At 41.6% G+C, this 19,493-nt stretch overlaps 1 protein-coding gene across 1 annotated transcript; it reads right to left on the reverse strand.

Moving 5' to 3' along the window:
- Window positions 1-10,219: 10,219 nt before the first annotated feature.
- On the reverse strand, window positions 10,220-16,387 carry LOC146694507 (uncharacterized). Its single transcript, XM_085478747.1, has 4 exons — window positions 16,346-16,387; window positions 16,074-16,253; window positions 12,910-13,385; window positions 10,220-11,229 (listed from the first exon to the last, which is right to left on the reverse strand). The coding sequence occupies exons 1-4, from the start codon at window positions 16,385-16,387 to the stop codon at window positions 10,332-10,334; spliced, it is 1,596 nt and encodes a 531-aa protein (XP_085334873.1). The 3' UTR covers window positions 10,220-10,331.
- Window positions 16,388-19,493: the final 3,106 nt, after the last annotated feature.

Below are 19,493 nucleotides of genomic sequence, written 5' to 3' on the forward strand. Positions count from 1 at the left end.
TTATAAGGGGCTGGACAGCGTCAATGCGTTGTATGTGAATTTTCAGTCAAACCTTTGTTTTAGGTGTATTTGACCAATGTCTAGAATGTGAAATGTTGGTATAACGGTGCTACTTGAAGCCTGAAAAAGATCTCCCATAAATAAAAATGAGCAAACAGCAGTAGCAGATGTTCTGACTGGGTTCTACGTTAGCATTTAGATCCCTCCAGAGTTTTGTGCACACGGTTTAGGTAAAAATGAAAAAGGTTGAGTTTTTACATTTAGTTCAGTATTACTTGTTGCCTGTGTCCTTGTCTTTTGGGAAAATACTTTACACAAGTAATGGCTCAAAAAGGATTCCTTTTTTTTTACTGTGCTGCAATTGATTACTGGATTATTTGTGCCATTAATTAGTGTCAACTAATTTTTATTCAATCTCCACATAGGATATGCTTGTGAAGATGGAATATGGGGGAGAGCAGAAGTGCGTTGAAGTTCCACAAAGGGATGAATGAAGGACCTGCATATTGTATTGAAGAAATAAGTGATGAGAATGCTGTTATTTGCATTTACCAGCTCACCTATGTCAGACCTTTTGATAAACAAAATTCTAATGAAAGTGAGAACATGTACACTGTTACATCTTTCAGAAAATGTTTTGAAATTGTGGTGCACAGTTCAGAATAAATGTTTTTCAAAAACCATTGCATCTTTTTAGTTAATGTTTATTTCCAAAAGAAATTTCTAGATGTTCAGAACAGTAAAATTCCCGCTTATTAGAATTAATTAGAAGATAACTCTTACGTAGTTAAACTAAAATACTCTTTTGAGAGTTAATATATAAACTCTTAACACCAAGTGTTAAATTATCAACTCCAGACAGATTTGGTGTTTAACACTAAATCAGAGTTAACGTACCGACTCTCCAAAAAGAGTTAAATTAACACTCTCTGGTGTGGACCCACATAGACACTTTAATAGTGTTGAAATCAAATCCGACAGTGTTAATTTGAACATGCTGGATTTGCTGTGTATATTTTAGTGCTAAAAACTAAGTACAGGGAGCCTACATCTCCTATGACTAACTGTCTGACAACCACTCAAACACTCATCAAGTTTGGGGATGGCAGCAGCACATTGGTTGTGACAGCCAGCAAATGTCAGACCACCTACAAGGAGCACCTTTAAGCACCTTGTAACTCTAATATGAACCTTAAACCCAACAAGTGTTGCAGCAGGTCATTCAAACCCTGTTGCACTTGCTGGGATTTTTCTGCCGTGACATCTACCTAAAACACTGCCAGAAGAGGGAAATGCATCATGTGATTAATAACAATAATAAAAACAATTTCTTCTACCTAACCCCCATTTACAGCAACTTGCAGCATCTCAGATATACGCAGCTAATCAACGTCGTTGACAGGCTATGACAGCGTCCTTATGTGCCGACACTGGTGTTTTAGCTAGCAAAGCAGCTGGCTGATGTGGAGTGAAGCCACATTAATGACAACGTGTACAACCATTGGAGATGTGAGCAGGACAGACAGAACAACTGACGGAAAAAGTTTTTAAATTGTGTTGATTGGCCACGTAAAACCAGAGTTATGATAAAAATATCTGCAATGTTTGGTTTTCTTTCTGAATACTATCGTTGCGGGAAGAAATGGTAAAACCGGCGTTTTATAAGGAAAACGCTGGAAAGCACTCTCCACCTGTGAGCAAAAACAAAACCAAAAAAACCCCACCCTTTCCTATTGGTGGAAAAATGTACCATGTCGACCAATCAAAAGATGATAAGGCAACGTGGTATTTAGTTGTTTAGGAAGGGGGAAGTTTTAGGAGTTACGGCGGTGTTTTGAGATGTGAGAGATTTGCGACGTTTAGCGCAAATCTTGTGTAGTTAGTGTGTAGTGTAGTTTTTGTTGTGTGTGTCAGAACAATGAGGCGACTGCTGAATGTTACAGGTGTTACAGCAGTGATACATCTCCTGTTGTCAGGCCTGCAGGTATCAGGCTGTTGTTCTCCTTTATCTCATAGTGGACAGAAATTATTTTTGGAGTGGCACAAATAATTTGTGTGGCATCAAATTTAATGCAGAACAGCTGATTGTTCTGTAAATAGTTTGAAATGAACTTCCCCTGCCAGTGGCGGACTCCCTCAGACATCGGTGCGTTGGTGGTTCTTTGTGTCTGGGGATGGGCGTCCAGGTACACACCGGCTCACTCCTTGGCGGCCACTTATCGGGGCCTGGAGCCTGGGGCTCGCTCGGGCCACTTCGGAAGTGGGGTGCCCCGGCCTCTCGGCCTGGGGCTCGGTCACTCAGGCACAGCTGGCTGCCGGCGGAGCTCACGGGCGCGTCACTGCAACTCCCCCTGGCTTCTGCTCCGCGGCTGCTGAGTGAGCCCTCATCTGGGACTCTCCTCAGCTCTTTCTGGGACAGTGGCGCGGCTGCCCCTCTGTTAGTCTTCCTTGGTCTCTTGTGTTCTGGGGGCCTCTGGATGTCTGGAGTTTCGATATATGCTTTTTTTTTTTTTTTCCCTGCCCATTCTGTTGGTTTTTGTTTTTTGCCCTTCTCCCCCGTCCCTCTTCTCAGCTGTTTCTCTTTCCCTCTTTCTTTCTCCCCCTCTTTCCTCCAGTCAAGTCTGTCCCGCATTCAGCAAGTGAAAATAAAATAAACAATAAAAGGTGAATCAAATGGACCATTATGGCAAGGCTGGATGGTCAATTTGGTAAAGTAAATCCGTTGGGCATCTTTCTTTGCCTTTAGACAATAATTCTGATGGCAAAAGAGCCAAACGGGACAAGCAAGAAAAAAAAAAAAAAAAAAAAAAAAGGCTGGAGTTTTGATCTTTCCTGTGCTCATTTTTAGGGAGTATCCCAATTCAAAGTGCCCAAAGTGAGCTTTTACGCGAAGCTTGTTTCATTTAGGTTTAATCGAGTCTAATTGGGCTCTATCTTAATTTTTGATGGTTTCATTTTATTTCATATTGCAACATTCGTTTTGAAAATATGAAGGTGGCAAAGTGGTTAAATGTTTTACTTTCACAAAACGTGTAGCTCTGTAATCTGAATTAACAAGTTAGACTGAGATAAAAAATCTGTAATTAGCCCCAAACAGGAGATTGTGCAATACTGTACAACCGCTATTTCATTTTTTTTCTGATAGAAGCTTACGCCTCTTTGTCAGCTGAAACTCTATTTAACTGCGTTATTTTAAATGTCTTATATTTAAACGAGGAGATAGTGCACACATCTGTTTCCAAACAAACTTTTCTGTCTCAAAATCCCAAACTTTAGGTGTTACATATCACTGTGCAGTGTGTAAAAACACGGGAACAGCCTCTAATGTTACAGTTGGGAATGGAGAAATTACAAACCATAATGCCTTCACACAGATTAAACTTGCAAAAAGTGCACAGAAAATAATCCCTTTAGCCACAGGTAAATAATCTGGCGGTCGTTTCTGCCCTTTATCTCTGATAGTTTCCAAAAAAGCTCCTGGTTACATCTTTGCTTAAAAAAATCACGTGGGAATCAGACAGGTGAATGCTGACTGGCTGATAGCCCGCTGCAGCCGTTAGCTGAAATGTACAGCTCGAGATATTTAAAACAGAAAAGTGATCCCGTGTCTGCCTCATCAGGTGAAATGGGATCCAGGAAAGCAGTTTGCTCATTGCCCCGGTCCCAGAGAGACATGTAATTACGCTGTGTCACTGCATCATTTCATGTCTGGCACTGATCACCACCTGCACTCATGTATATATCTTTCTACGTAGCACTCATAATTCTTATTCTCATGTATATATCTCATGTATATCTCATGCACATATCTTTCTTTCTACATAGCACTTTAATTCTTATTGTTTGCACTGAAGCACCGCAGCAATTTCCTAATGTTGTAAACCTCAACATCTGGCAATAAACCCATTCTGATTCTGATTCTGATTCTAAAATCAATTGGGCCCCTGTCGCGATGACAGCTCTAATTTCACACTTGATACCAAAATAATTAAAGAGCCCGAAGCGTTTTCAGTACAAATGAACTGCTGCAGGGGTGTGGTTGGCATGAGGAGCGGCGGCTTTAACAGCAAAATACAAAAACAGTCATTTTGCTTTTAGATATAAATAAACAGCTAGACAAAAGCTTCAGTGACAACAATGGAAGGATTACTTAATGAGAACATGGACACACAGTTCTCACCCTTATATTCTTACATAAACAGAAAATAAGTATTCCTGTTTTCATGTAAATACTGAGTGCTAGGCCTTTGCGCTACTCAGTGTTTGGCATGCAAATATGACAATCGGTTTGGGCTTGCATTTAGATTTAAAGGGTTTAGCCTGGAGGGATCTTATCTCTGACCTGTGCTCTCATGATAAACAGCAATAAACTGTGTTTCAGCGTCTTTACGGAAGGCTGCGAAATAAAATACACACAAAATACACGCCTGTGAGAAAATACACACAGTCACAGCAAGACTTCAGACACAAAACCCCGAGGCTTTCATTATTATATCTAGAGACTTTAACCATGCCACACTGGACTCTACTCTGGCTGCTTTTCACCAGTTTGTGAATTGTCCCACAAGAAGCAACAGGACAATTGACCTACTGTATGCTAATGTGAGAGATGCATACAGAGCCACCCCCCTCCCCCCACTAGGGAAGTCAGACCACAACCTGGTTTACCTACAGCCACAATACACACCCCTCGTCCAAAGGCAGCCGATCACAACGCGCTCCATCCGGAGATGGACCCCAGAAAAGGAGGATGCTCTGAGGGACTGTTATGACACCACAGACTGGGATGTGCTCCTGAGCCCACATGGTGAGGACATAGAGGGGGCGACACACTGTCTTACAGACTACCTCAACTTTTGTGTGGACACGGTCGCCCCTGCTAAGATGGTACGGTGTTATCCTAATAACAAACCGTGGGTAACACAGGAAGTCAAAGCTGTCCTCAACATGAAGAAGAAGGCTTTCAGGAGCAAAGTGAAGGAGGAGATGAAGGCAGCACAGCGGGAGGTGAAACGCTGCCTGAGGGAAGCAAAGGACACCTACAGGAGGAAGGTGGAGCAGAAGTTGGAGAGGAACAATATGAGGGAGGTCTGGAATGGTGTGAAAACCATCACAGGCCACAACACCAAGAAAAGCACAGTGGGGGGGACTGTGGAGAAGGCAAACGAACTCAACAACTTCTTCAACAGGTTTGACCAGCCCACAACCCCCCCACCCTCACTACAGAGTCCAATCCCCACTCTCCTACCTCCCTCGCTTCCCCCCCTTCCTGACACCATGACACCCCCCTCCTCCAATCCCTCTCTCAGCAGCAAGACATCTCCCCCCCTCCCCTCTTCCCAAACATCTCCCAGTGTCACAGTGGATCAGGTCAGGAGACAACTGAGGAAGCTTCGCCCCAGAAAGGCAGCAGGCCCAGACAAGGTGTGTCCTAGGATGCTAAAGGCGTGTGCTGCTGAACTTGGGGAGCCGCTACAACGAGTCTTCAACCTCAGTCTGCGACTGGGGAGAGTGCCCGCCCTATGGAAGACATCCTGCATCGTCCCGGTCCCCAAAAAGAACCGGCCCAATGAGCTGAATGACTTCCGACCGGTGGCACTGACGTCACATCTTATGAAGACTCTAGAGCGGCTCTTCCTCAACCTCCTCCGACCACAGGTACAACATGCCCAGGACCCACTACAGTTTGCATACAAGGTGGGTGTCGGAGTGGAGGATGCCATCCTGTACCTCCTACACAGAGCCCACTCACACCTGGATGGGGGAAAAGGCACGGTCAGGATCCTGTTTCTTGACTTTTCCAGTGCCTTTAATACCATCCGGCCCTGTATGCTTCAAGAAAAACTGAACAGGATGGAGGTGGACCCCTGCCTGGTGGCTTGGATCTCCGACTACCTCACCGACAGACCACAGTACGTCAGGCTGAAGGACATCACGTCTGACACAGTGGTCAGCAGCACAGGAGCACCACAGGGAACTGTGCTGTGCCCTCTTCTCTTCACCCTGTACACCTCTGACTTCTGCTACAACTCTGAATTATGCCACATTCAGAAGTTTGCAGATGACACGGCCATCATGGGGTGTATCTGGGATGATCAGGAAGAGGAGTACAGAAGTCTGGTGAGGAACTTTGTCGCATGGAGTCACACAAACCACCTGCAACTCAACACCTCAAAGACTAAGGAACTGGTTGTGGACTTCGGGAGGTCTAGAGCAGGTCCACTGCCGGTTCAGATAGAGGGGGAGGAGGTGGAGGTGGTCAACAAGTACAAGTACCTCGGGCTGTGGGTGGACAATAAACTGGACTGGTCATGCAACACAGAGCACCTGTATAAAAAAGCCCAAAGCCGACTGTACTTCCTCAGGAGGCTGAGGTCTTTTAACATCTGCAGGAAGCTCCTGAGGATGTTTTACCAGTTGGTGGTTGCTGGAGTACTTTTCTATGCTGTGGTGTGCTGGGGGAGCAGCACAGCAAAGAAGGACTCATCCAGGCTGGAGAAACTGATCAGGAGGGCTAGCTCTGTGGTCGGCATGAAGCTGGACACTCTGGTGACAGTGGCAGAGAAAAGGACATTAAAGAAACTGATGGACATTATGGACAATGCCAGGCATCCTCTGCACACGGCCATTAACAACCAGAAGAGTCTGTTCAGTGACAGGTTGCTTCTCCCAAAGACAAGAACTAACAGACTTAAAAACTCCTTTGTCCCACACGCCATCAGACTGTTTAACTCCTCTCTGGAGGGGAGAGGGAGGGGAAACAGGAGGACAAAGGAGGGAACAACTAAGCTGTAGTGCCTCTTCACCTCACTGTGCAATACCTTTTGTGCAATACTTTTGTAAATAGTCAACTGTGCAATAGACTCAATACTTGAAATGTGCAATTCACTTGTATTCTTATTTTTATTCCTATTTATTCTATTTATCCCCTTCGTATATTTTATTTATATTGTCTCTGTATTTATATATATGTGTGTGTGTATAACTCTGTAACTTCTGTCGGTGCTGTGCTTTTTTGGAAATCGAATTTCCCAGAGGAACCCACCCGAGGGATTAATAAAGTTCTATCTTATCTTATCTTATCTTATCTTCATGTCGGTTACCTTCACGTGCTGCTCTTTGGCAGTTTTACAGCTTTTATTCTGAACATCTTTCTGAAGTGACTGGTTTTTGCTTGTATTCAGCAGAAACTGGAAACTAATCCAACTTGCTGAATGTATTTACACAGTCTTGTTTGCCTCCAGTGCAGTGTCTTTGTCACAAATGTGAGAAACAAATTAAAAGGTGATCATGCCAAAAGGTAGTGAAATTAATACAAAATTGTGAAGGCAAAGTGCCAGAAGAGTAAATACATGGTCACAAACTGTGTATCAGGTTAAATTGTCTAAGTGAGGGTTATGCTTGTGTTTTACTATAACACCATCTAGTGGATATCTAGTGCTCATTGTTCTTTGACAAATACTTTCAAATAGCTTCACAGTGCAAAGCAACCAGAACTGAAGGCAGATACAGTAAAGGCCTCGCAAGGGAGGAAACAACATTTGATATCTATGAGTTCTACACTCCAAACGGTCAATTATTAACAAAAAAACTTGCTTGTTCAATCCAATTTGAGCCTTTGAAAATGGGGGGATTGTATGAAAAAGGCCTAACTCCTGAACGAGCATTTTCAAGGATTTCAAGCACCTGTACCAGTTCAATGTTCACTTGAAAGACCCCCTTATAAAGTACTTCTAGCTGAAATGATGAGGACAAAATCCGTGCTGCTTGTTTGTGAAAAATCTGAAAGTTGTGGCTGTATAGACAAACACAGTGAAAAATTTCTGAAGTCTCAGTGTCTCCCTGTGTGTTGATGCAGAATGTGTGCACACAGAAGACTCAGTGCCAGTTATCAATTTAGTTATTTATTTTTTGCACTGCATTAGATAACATCAAAATAGTGTTTTCAAAAATGACAATAATATTCCCAATTGTGTTATTTTTATGTTGTAATCTTTATGAAAAAACTTAAAAAAAACAAACAAAAACAAAACACCTACCTCATAATCTTTTGAGTCTGGTATATGGCGGGGCGCTGTGGACACCCAAGTTTGTGAATGCAATAACTCAAGAACGAGACAATGTAGAATTTTTAAATTAATACCATGGTTGCATTTACTAAAAATCTCTGTAAGGTTTAAATCTCAGGGACCTTGACTTCAAGGTCAGAGCTTAACTTTTCTAAAGAAAAGAGGATTTTCCCATTTATAAAACATGTATGTCTACTAGGAGGCTAAAGGTTAGCACTATATTTAAAAAGAGTTACAAACAACAATTAGATGATGCTTAAAGCTGGTTTATTTAATAAACATCCAGTTTATTTCCAATTTGGATCAAATTATGTCTGATTGAAGGACTGATGTAATGGTAAGTTGTCCGCTGCTCCGCTTTGAATATTGGTAAGAACTTGACACAGAGATTACTTAATGGATTTTAAGCAAAATTGTGCCTTAGTTCAAGAACATATTCATCAGTTGTTTTTATGTTTTTAGGCTTTTTTTCCCTTTTCACAAGAATTGCTAGTTCCCCTAGAGTTTTGGCCACCTCAACAATCAAGTGATTCCCTATGAGCAAGCAATGAGCGACAGTGGGAAGGAAAAACTCCCTTCTAAAAGGAAGAAACTTATCATGTTTGGTTTTGATAACCATCACTTCAAATAGAAAAAAACAGCACAAAAACACTCATAACTATGACCCTCATTCGGAAATAGGCACCTGCACCGGGAGCAAACAAGGCGCACAAAAGTGGCGCCGCAGACGGAGAAAAAGCGCGGCATACTTTTACGTTTTAAAATTGACTTGGTTTGCACTTTGAGAATCAACTTGTGAGAACTGTGACTACTGTTCATGTGCTGCAATAAACGAGAGACCACTGTATATAATAAGTATATAATAATATAATATTCTCTATGACTATTGTCTTCGACCTGTTAACATTTAATATTGTCTTGATAGAGTCAAATAATCATGCAGCAGAGTCCTCCCCTGTTGCTTCTCCTGACTCCCCAGTCCCTCCACTCCTACTGCTGCACCCACAGGTATGAACATCAAGCACTGATAGCTTTTTACTTGCTTGAATCCCCTTGTGATCACCTTTACTAAATATCTACAACCAATCTGTTCATATCCTGGTTTTCTTCAATTTTGAAAATGAAAATCTAGTAGCAGCCTTCTCATTTCTTTGTGGTGTTTTGTTCTGTGTTTTACAGGCCCACAGAGGAGGACAGCTCGAAGGCGGGCGAGGGAAGGGTCCCAGGACGGTCCATCGGCAGTGGAGCTGGCTATCCTGGAGTGCCTAAAGAGGCTACGCCCGTCTGCAACAGAATATTTTCTCCTCAGCCTTGTTCCTGCTCTGGAGAGCATGCCGCCTCAGACACAAGAATTCGTGAAATTCCAAATTTCTAAATCAGTTTTTGAAAATAGCACAGCTGTGCTAAATTTGGAAACATTGGACCCTAATGATCAGTAGTTTTCTGATGAGGCAGCAGCTCTCCAGGGCAGAAACAATGTTCTTATGTTTCTCCTCCTTCTCCCTGAGGCTCTTCCACTCCAAGCTGGGTCCTTTTTATTCCTGTCTGTCTGTAAATAGTTAGATTTCATATATTTATGTTATTTAGGTCCTTTTGTTACTGAATTTATATATTTTATCAAATAAACATTTATAATGACAAATGTCTTTGTTCTACTACACAGCAAATATTGGCACCCGACTTGACAAAAGTAGAATTTATTTCATATTACACTAATAACAAAACATACAAATACAGTGGGATGCATAAGTTTGGGCAACATTGTGAAAAGTAATTATTTTCCTGTACAAATTGTTGGTTGTCTCAATAAAAATTGTCAGTTAAATACATCATATAGGAGACACACAGTGATATTTGAGAAGTGAAATGCAGTTCACTGGATTTACAGAAAGTGTGCCATAACTGTTTAAACTAAAGCAAGCAGGTGCATAAATTGGTAACACAAAAAAAGAGAAATAACATAAATATGTAGTGTATATCAATGTGTGTGTCTCCTATATGATATATGTAAGTGACATTTTTTACTGTAACAGCGATTCATACAGGAATATAATGACTATTAATAAGGTTGCCCAAACTTTTGCACCACACTGTATATAGGAACATAGTGAAGACAAGTTGCAGAGTAAAAAGAGGTTAGTTTATTTTGGAGTAGAGCTCCATTTATTAAGAAAATGTTAAAAAGACAGGAACACTCTTTAGAGGTTTGTGGGTGGCTCTTAAAAGAGCCGTTGTGGGGAAGTCGTTCAGACTTCAAACAGGCTACTCCTTTGGTTGCCAAGACACAGCTCCCTCTGCCGAGAAGTGAGCCATGAACTTCTCCCTCACCAGGACAGCCTCTCTGGAGGAGTTGTTTGCTGCCATACGACCCAGGTCTTGCAACGGCTCCACCACAGCAGGCGCCACACCTCTCACAGCAGGTGCCCCTCTCTCGTCCACACAGCGCAGAAAGTTGTGGAGAACACACGTTGCCTTCACACACTTCTCCGCAATTTCAGGACGGAGTTCTATGGCGCGCCGATACAACCTCCACTGTGAGGAGAGGATACCGAAGGCACCCTCCACTATCATCCTGGCCCTGGAAAGGCGATAGTTAAAGACCCTCTTCTCTAAAGGGAGGAGGCGTCCAGGGAAAGGTCTCATGAGCTCACGCCGCAGCGGGAACGCTTCATCAGCCACAAAGACATGGGGCTGAGCTCCACGGTGTTCTCCACCAGGTAGAGGCTGGTCAGGAGGCAGATGGAGAGTCCCAGCCCGAAGAGCCTGACCAAAGGTGGAGTTGGCCAGAATACCACCGTCGCTGGTCCTCCCGTACCCCCCAACATCAATGACGCGGAAGCGATGCTCTGCATCCACAACCGCAAGGAGAACAATGGAAAAAGTTCCCTTGTAGTTGTGGAACATGGATCCTGAGTTGGGGGGTGCCTTTGTCTGGACGTGCTTCCCATCCAGAGCTCCACAGCAGAGAGGGAAGTTCCAGCGCTCCTGGAATCCCTCTGCGATGGACCGCCAGTCTTCAGTTGAAGGCACAGCCATGAAATCGTCCACTAGACAGTCCCAGATGGCCGTCGCTACCTGGGGGATGATCTGGCTCACCGTGGACACACCGACTCGAAAACTGAACGCGATGGTCCTGAAGGAGTCCCCGGTGGCAAGGAACCTGGACAACAGTGTTTAAAATGAGTATTATGTGTACTGCAGTTACAAAATACATGATAGAAATTACAAAATTACAAAACATAACTCTTACATAAAACATTTTGTAATTCAAGTTCAAGGTTCTTTATTTGTCACATGCATAGTTATACAAGTATAACACACAGTGAAATGTAGCCTGACACGCTCCTCGACATGTGCAAAAATGGGGGGGGGGGGGGGGGGGGGGGGGTGTAGAGGAAGAACATTATATATATATATATATATATATATATATATATATATATATATATATATACACACACATACACACACACAGACATATAGTATATACACTGGGTGAATGTGCAGTAGTAGCAGCAAGCAGGTGAATTCTGTACATTAATATGAATAGACATCTGACTATTTTACAGGATAGACAATATAAACATATTTAAAATTAAAGGAATTTGAAATGTACATTGTTCCTTGGTTTAGAGTGTCTGGAAGAGAGTCCTGTCTCAGTCAATTATAGATGATGTGAGAGGGCGGGTGTGTGTGTTTAGGGCACGGATGGCTTGGGGATAGAAGCTCCTCTTGAGTCTCTCTGTCCTTGCCCGGAAGATGCGGAACCTTCTACCAGATTGCAGAAGTTGGAACAGTTTGTTGCCAGGATGGGACGGGTCCTTCAGTATCTGCGCTGCTGTAGTCCGGCATCTCCTGGTGTAGGTGTCCTGAAGCGGGGGGAGAGCAATCCTGCAGCAGCGTTCTGCTGTACGGATCACTCTCTGGAGAGCTTTTTGGTCCTTCACACAGCTGTTCCCAAACCACGATGTCATGTTCTGTGTGAGGATGCTCTCCACAGCGCCTGTATAGAAAATCCTGAGGATCTTTGGAGAGACCCTGAACTTCCTCAGTTGTCGTAGGTGATACAGGCGCTGCCTAGCCTTTTTGGTCTGGACCTGAATGTGGGCAGCCCATGTCAGGTCTGAGGAGATGTGAACACCAAGATACTTGAAGGACTGCACCCTCTCCACTGGCGCTCCATTGATGATGATGGGCTTGTAGTCTCTGTGCTGACCCCTTCTGAAGTCCACCACCAGCTCCTTGGTCTTGCTGACGTTCAGCTGGAGGTGGTTGTCCTGGCACCACGATGCCAGATTCTTCACTTCATCCATGTAGGCCGCCTCATCGTTATTGGAGATGGCACCCAACACCACTGTGTCGTCAGCAAACTTCACAATGGTGTTGGAGCCATGGGTGGATTATAAGGATAATTACATGATATATATTTGATATAATCTAGAACAATCTGCCGTGATTATAAACAAATATTCAACTATCCCAGAATTAAACCAGGTCTAAATGAAAAAAGGAGTGAGTATCACTACAAAGATTAACCCACATTGGTCCTAGTACAAGTTTGATATCAGCAAACACCGAGAGCATACCTATGACACCACAGCCATGCTATCATTCAAACACTGATAACAGCATAAATCGAATTAAATCGGGACTTGATGAGACCGTCTGAGTATCACTACAAATATTATGAAGTCGTCTCGTACCAGTTTGCTATCGGTAAACACCGAGAGCATTCACTGTTAGCATAGCACATCCATGTTAGCAGTGTATAAATGGATGGTTTAGCATATATTAGCGCAGGTATCAATAAAGGACTACCGTATTAAACACTTTTACTAACCTCAGGCAGATGGACAGGCGCTCTGCTGGTGGGATTGAGCGCCTGTAATTGGTGTCTAGGCGGGCAATTCTGGGACCGACGCGGGAAAGCAGGTCCTCAAACTGGCCGAGTGACAGACGATGATGTCGCTGGAATCTGCCGTCATCCAGGCGCAGCTCCTGTAGCAAATGGTGAAACTCACCAAACTGCTCACGCGTCTCGAGGACCTGATGGACCCAGGTACGGCGAGGACGTCTTTTACGCCGCTGCTCTGCTCTCCACAGTAAATAGAGAAGGGAGACTCTCTCCTCAAGCGCTAGCTCGACAGCTGCCATCTTGCAAAGATACCAGTCTGGCACAACAGATGCGGTCACCGTCGATGAAAAAGTTGTTCCATTTAACAATGTTGCATCTATCTGCATCCAAGCCTCGCAGCTGCTCCAGGATGAGAATTTCCATTTTTGCCTGTTGCAGAATTTCAGGGTTTCTCTCGTTGACTTTAATAGCAACAAATTCGTTGGTTTTTGTATTGCGACATTTGGTTACAATACCAAAGCGCCCTTCTCCAAGGAAACCCTCGACCTCGTAGTGACCTCCCAAAAGGGTCCCTTTAGATATTTCAAGATCATCTATAGAGGAGGATGTGTTGGCTGATGCGTTGACATATTCTTGTTGAGAAAATTCTTCTGAGTATTGGGAACTGCAGCTGATTTTCTGTGATTCTTCTCTTTTACAACTAGAAGGCTGCTGAGAGACCACAAGGTTTTGTCCCCCTGTGCTACTCATGTCAGTGCAGGGAGAACTCTTAGAGAGGCCAGGATTGAAAAAGGGGTGGTGGAAAACCTCCGAGGGTGTTATGCGCTGGTTTGGATCCAATGCTAACATCTCTTTGATTAGGCTGACAAATACATTTTGGATTTTTTCCCCAACACCCGCTTATCTTCAGTAGTTGTTCAAGGTCATCGAGGCACTTAAGTCTTATGCATCGAGTGTCCTTGGACTGACAACCTGTCTCATCTTGAAATTGTCTTTCGGTCTTAAATGTCCAGCGTTGTCCGTTGTAGTTGTCTTTTATGAAATAGTTATCAGCGTATAAGCCAGAGTCTAAAGCATGATCTGGTGGCTGTCCCTGGGTCTGTATGATGAATTTCAAAACATCATAATCATTTCTCCCAGGGTAGAAAGGAAACCCTGTAGCAAGCTCCACAGCTACCAGCCCCAGGGACCACATGTCTATTGCTTCATTAAATAGACTACCAATCATAACCTCAGGTGCTCTATAACCAACCGTCCCCACACAGTCACCATTGTAACCATACTAAACACAACACCATTGCATTAATCTAGCTAAGTGTAAACAGCAGTAAATACTAAATATTCAACGTTGTTGTGCAGCACGCAGGACAGACAGCGCACAATGTGCTTCGAAGTAGCAGCCAAGAAAGGTGTAATTTAAGTCTACGAGCAGTGAACACCCGTGTGCATACCTGTGTGGCTCAGCCACCGATTGTGCAAGTTCCCCCACTTAAAATGATGACAGAGGTCAGTAATTTGCACCAGAGGTACACTTCAACTGTGAGAGACAGAATGTGAAAAAAAAAATCCATGAATTCACATGGTAGGATTTGTAAAGAATTTATTCGTAAATCAGGGTGGAAAACAGGGTGGCCCCACTGTAACAACACATGTATTTTGTGAAAAATCACAATTTTGCAACTCAAAACTTTAAGAGGCATAAAAGTAAAACGGTAAAAGATTTGAAAAAGCTGATTTATACCTGAATAGCCCAATAATTTGAGAACATTTTAAAGTTTGAATGGTTCTAGGTGAAAATATGAGGAAGTAGTTAAGTTTCAAAAACAAGCATATTTTAGCAGAATTGCGGAAGTTTCCCATTCATTTCAAAGGGACAAATTAAAGGAAAAAAGTGGAATATTTTAAAAAGTATAATAGCAAAAAATACCAAAAGTCATAGCGTACATTAGCAGAAATAGCAGAATAGTTAAAAATTTGAACGGTGAAAATCGGCTGAAAATTGTGGGACTAGTTAAGTGCCAAAAAACGTACGGAAGCAACTAGAACTAGAAAAATTTGCATTTCCTGCGAAAATGCAGTGTGGATGCTTAAAGCTGAAGCTGCATGCAAAAAGTAGCTGAAAAAGCTGAAAAGTTGCAGAAATTGTAAAAACTTTGCAGAAGCAAAAGAAGTTTGCTAAAATGGAATAACTTAGCAGAACTGCAATATCTTAGAGGAAACATAATACTTGGCAGAAATACAATAGCATAGCAGAATTTAGCAGAAATATTGTAACTTACCAGAAACATGATAACTTCTCAAAAATACAAGAATTTAGGAGAAATAGTATAAGATAACAGAAAGAATATATTTAGCCAAAAATACTTAAACATTACAGAAACACTATGATTTAGAAAAATAGTACAACAGAGCAGAAATATTGTGATTTACCAGAGACACTGTGATGAACTATGAATATTGTAATTTTAAATTAAGACTATGTTTTAGCACAAATATTATAATTTGGCAGAAATACTATAATTTAGCAGAATTACTATATTAAGCACAAATCCTATAAAAAGCAGAAATGGTATGATTAAGCATAAATACTACATGTAGTAGAAATACTTTGTTTTAGCACAAATCCCATAAAAAGCAGAAATACTGTACTATGATTTAGTAGAAAAACTATAATTAATCAGAAATACTAAATTTAGCAGAAATACTATATTAAGCACAAATCCTATGAAAAGCAGAAATAGTATGATTAAGCATAAATACTACATTTAGCAGAAATACTATATTAAGCACAATTCTTATAAAAAGCAGAAATACTATATTAAGCACAAATCTTATAAAAAGCAGAAATACTATATTAAGCACAAATCTTATAAAAAGCAGAAATACTATATTAAGCACAAATCCTATAAAAAGCAGAAATAGTATATTAAGCACAAATCCTATAAAAAGCAGAAATACTATATTTGGCACAAATCCTATTAAAAGCAGAAATAGTATGATTTAGCACAATAGTAATGAGTTAAACAGAAAAATAGCTCATCTGATAGAGTGGGCACAATAATGGTGTCAAATATTTTGTTCTCCTTGTTCTCCAGTATTCTGACATATGTCTCAAAATAGAGCATTCTCTGTACAATTTCACCCCTCACATAACAAGATGAAGATGTGATCCTTGCATTGTTGAGCTGATGCCATTCCTGGTCAGCTGTCTGTTCTCCTTTTGCTGTCTCAATCTTATGTACCATGTCCTCTGTGACCAGTAAGCTTTCAAGGTTGAAGAGTTCCTCCTCACTGTAGACATGCACACTCTGTGTGGGATCCAGCCTGTACTGAGTGGCAGTAGCAGGTAAAGAGGAGGATCTTGGTAAATGTTTACAGATTTTGTGGGTAATCTGGGCTCCTGGTTAGAGAACACGCTCACCAATGCTGTCTTAAGACTGGTCTTCTTGTCACTGAAGGCCATGGTTGCGGTAAGAGGTCAATTTGTTACATCAATGTCTTTGCATGATTTTCCAGTGTTTAGCAAGGAGATGTAAAGTGGGTCACCAGCCAAGTTCTTGTACAGCGTACTCCTTTAAAGGACCATAATAATGTGAGGATAAAACAAGGCACTGTGAAAGTCATCTAGGCAATAACAATAACAATAATAATAATAACAACAACAACTTGACATTGTACCTGCATCATTATTCAAAAATGTCTTTGAGTTCATTGATCCATGGAACTGGCCCTGGTTCCAAACCCTGAAAAAAAAAATAGCAATAACAAATATAAAAGAAAAAAAATACTTATACATATTACTTATAACAGGTTATAAAAGAACATTAAAGGGTCAGTCCTGAATATGAATCTCAGCACTTACTGCTGTTTGGATTTGTCCCACTGTTGGTCTGTCTCGGTGCTGGTGTGAAGATACAACCTGCAGCTTCAGTTCTGAAAAATGTACTGTTTGAAAGGGCAAAACAGTGTGCTTACACACTGCATTGCCAGCTACACACCAGCACCGATCAGAAAAAAAGGACAACAGGGTCCCGAAGCTCAGTCTGCACTAAACCATATAGAAAGCCAGTCTTACACATACTGACAAAGGCTAGAGACTTTTTCAGGGTTAGATGATGGCGCTCAAGATGGAGCAGGAGTTACAGTCAAAGTCATTTATAATTCTGTGAACAACCATTATTTACCAGGGCTCACAGAATATGATCACTGTCCTTTCTTAGTGTCCTACAGAGTACAGTACCTAAAAGGATACCTTTATCACAGTAACATTCTAATACAAGTATAAATAATTTTAATAAATAGCATTTGAGTACAAATAACTGATATTAAATTTACCTGAGTATTAAAAGTTATTTCTGGGAATAAATTTAAGTGTCAAAATTAAACCTTTTTCTTATGTGCCATTTTGTTAAGAAAAAAAGCACATTGCTGCAGGTTTAATTAAAACAATATGGTAAGCTTTAGGCTTCAGGAAAAAAATGGTATTGGTTGTGAGACAAACAGTGGTAATAAGGGGACTTGTCATAATCGCTGAGTTCTCTACTGTTCTTTCTTACCCTAAGAGGCTTGATGTCTCTCCCTAAACAGGAACAGGTGAGAACTGAACACCCAGCCGATGCCTAACTTACAGTGTGATGCAAAAGTTTGGGCAAAATTGTTAATAGTCATTATTTTCCTGTATAAATGATTGATTGTTATGATAAAAAATGTCAGTTAAATATATCATATAGGAGACACACACAGTGATATTTGAAAAGTGAAATGACCAGAAAGTGTGTGATAATTGTTTAAACAAAATCAGGCAGGTGCATAAAATTGGGCACTGTTGTCATTTTATTGATTCCAAAACCTTTAGAACTAATTGTTGGAACTCAAATTGGCTCGGTAATCTCAGTGACCCCTGACCTACATACACAGGTGAATCCAATAATGAGAAAGAGTATTTAAGGGGGTCTACTGTAAGTTTCCCTCCTATTTTAATTTTCTCTGGAGAGTAGCAACATAGCGGCTCAAAACAACTCTCAAATGACCTGAAGACAAAGATTGTTCACCATCATGAATTAGGGGGAGGACACACAAAGCTATCTCAGAGATTTAAGCTGTCGGTTTCCACAGTTAGGAACATATTGAGAAAATGGAAGACCACAGGCTCAGTTCAAGTTAAGGCTGGAAGTGGCAGACCAAGAAAAATCTCGGATAGACAGAAGCGACGAATGGTCAGAACATTCAGAGTCGATCCACAGACCAGCACCAAAGACCTACAACATCATCTTGCAGCAGATGGAGTCACTGTGCATCGTTCAACCATTCGGCGCACTTTACACGAGCAGATGCTGTATGCGAGAGTGATGCAGAGGAAGCCTTTCTCCACCCACAGCACAAACAGAGCCGCTTGAGGTTTGCTAAAGCACATTTGGACAAACCAGCTTCATTCTGGAATAAGGTGCTGTGGACTGATGAAACTAAAACTGAGTTATTTGGGCATAACAAGGGGCGTAGTGCATCAAGGAAAAAGAATACAGTATTCCAAGAAAAACACCTGCTACCTGCAGTAAAATATGGTGGTGGCTCCATCATGCTGTGGGGCTGTGTGGCCAGTGCAGGGACACATGGATTCCACTCAGTATCACCAGATTCTGGAGACCAATGTCCAGGAATCAGTGACAAAGCTGAAGCTGCGCTGAGGCTGGATCTTTCAACAAGACAACGACCCGAAACACTGCTCAAAATCCACTAAGGCTTTCATGGAGAGGAACAAGTACAACGTCTCAGTCCCCAGACCTGAATATTATTGAAAATCTGTGGTGTGACTGTCCATGCTTGGAAGCCATCAAACCTGAATGAACTAGAGATGTTTTGTAAAGAGGAGTGGTCCAAAATACCTTCAACCACAATCCAGACTCTCATTGGAACCTACAGGAAGTGTTTAGAGGCTGTAATTTCTGCAAAGGGTGAATCTACTAAATATTGATTTCATGTCTTTTTTTGTGGTGCCCAAATTTATGCACCGGCCTGATTTTGTCTAAAAAAAAAAATATTGCACACTTTCTGTAAATCCAATACACTGCATTTCACTTCTCAAATATCACTGTGTGTGTCTCCTATATGATATATTTAACTGACATTTTTCATTGTAACAACCAACAATTTATACAGGAAAATAATGACTATTAACAAGGTTGCCCAAACTTTTGCATCACACTGTAACTCTCAGCCTGGCCATTTCACTTTTCCTGCTGTGCTGGCCTGCCCTGATGATGACAACACTGGTCACCCAGTCATTGTTTGACACTGGTTAAAAAGGGAAGTTATCAATGCACAACTTACAAACATTCCAAAAAGCAAAGCAAAAAACCTTTAGTATTTTGTCAAATGCCATACTTATTTTTGTCGTTTTTAACCAAATCTAGCTCTACTCAGAGTAGAGGAAAAATTCTCCATGTTTCACCATTGGATTCAGCAAAGATGATTCTACTAAGCATTACTTACGGTATTAATATAGATAAATGAAACATTTGCTTCATTTATGAAAGCTGATTCATCAGTGTTAAAACTACAATAAAAGGTGT

The sequence above is a fragment of the Copadichromis virginalis genome, linkage group LG14, assembly GCF_057382275.1.
Source record: "Copadichromis virginalis isolate Kocher_CV1m ecotype Utaka linkage group LG14, C_Virginalis_male_GT1.1, whole genome shotgun sequence".
Classification (NCBI taxonomy): Eukaryota; Metazoa; Chordata; class Actinopteri; order Cichliformes; family Cichlidae; genus Copadichromis; species Copadichromis virginalis.

What these genes read in the sequence shown, in the direction of transcription:
- LOC146694507 (XM_085478747.1), bottom strand. Translation starts at nt 16,387, where the DNA reads ATGGCCTTCAGTGACAAGAAGACCAGTCTTAAGACAGCATTG. An exon ending in TCACATCTTCATCTTGTTAT is followed by an intron (nt 13,386 to 16,073) that starts GTGAGGGGTGAA and finishes TTGCTATTAAAG; the next exon opens with TCAACGAGAGAAACCCTGAA. An exon ending in CGCCTGTCCATCTGCCTGAG is followed by an intron (nt 11,230 to 12,909) that starts GTTAGTAAAAGT and finishes ACTGTTGTCCAG; the next exon opens with GTTCCTTGCCACCGGGGACT.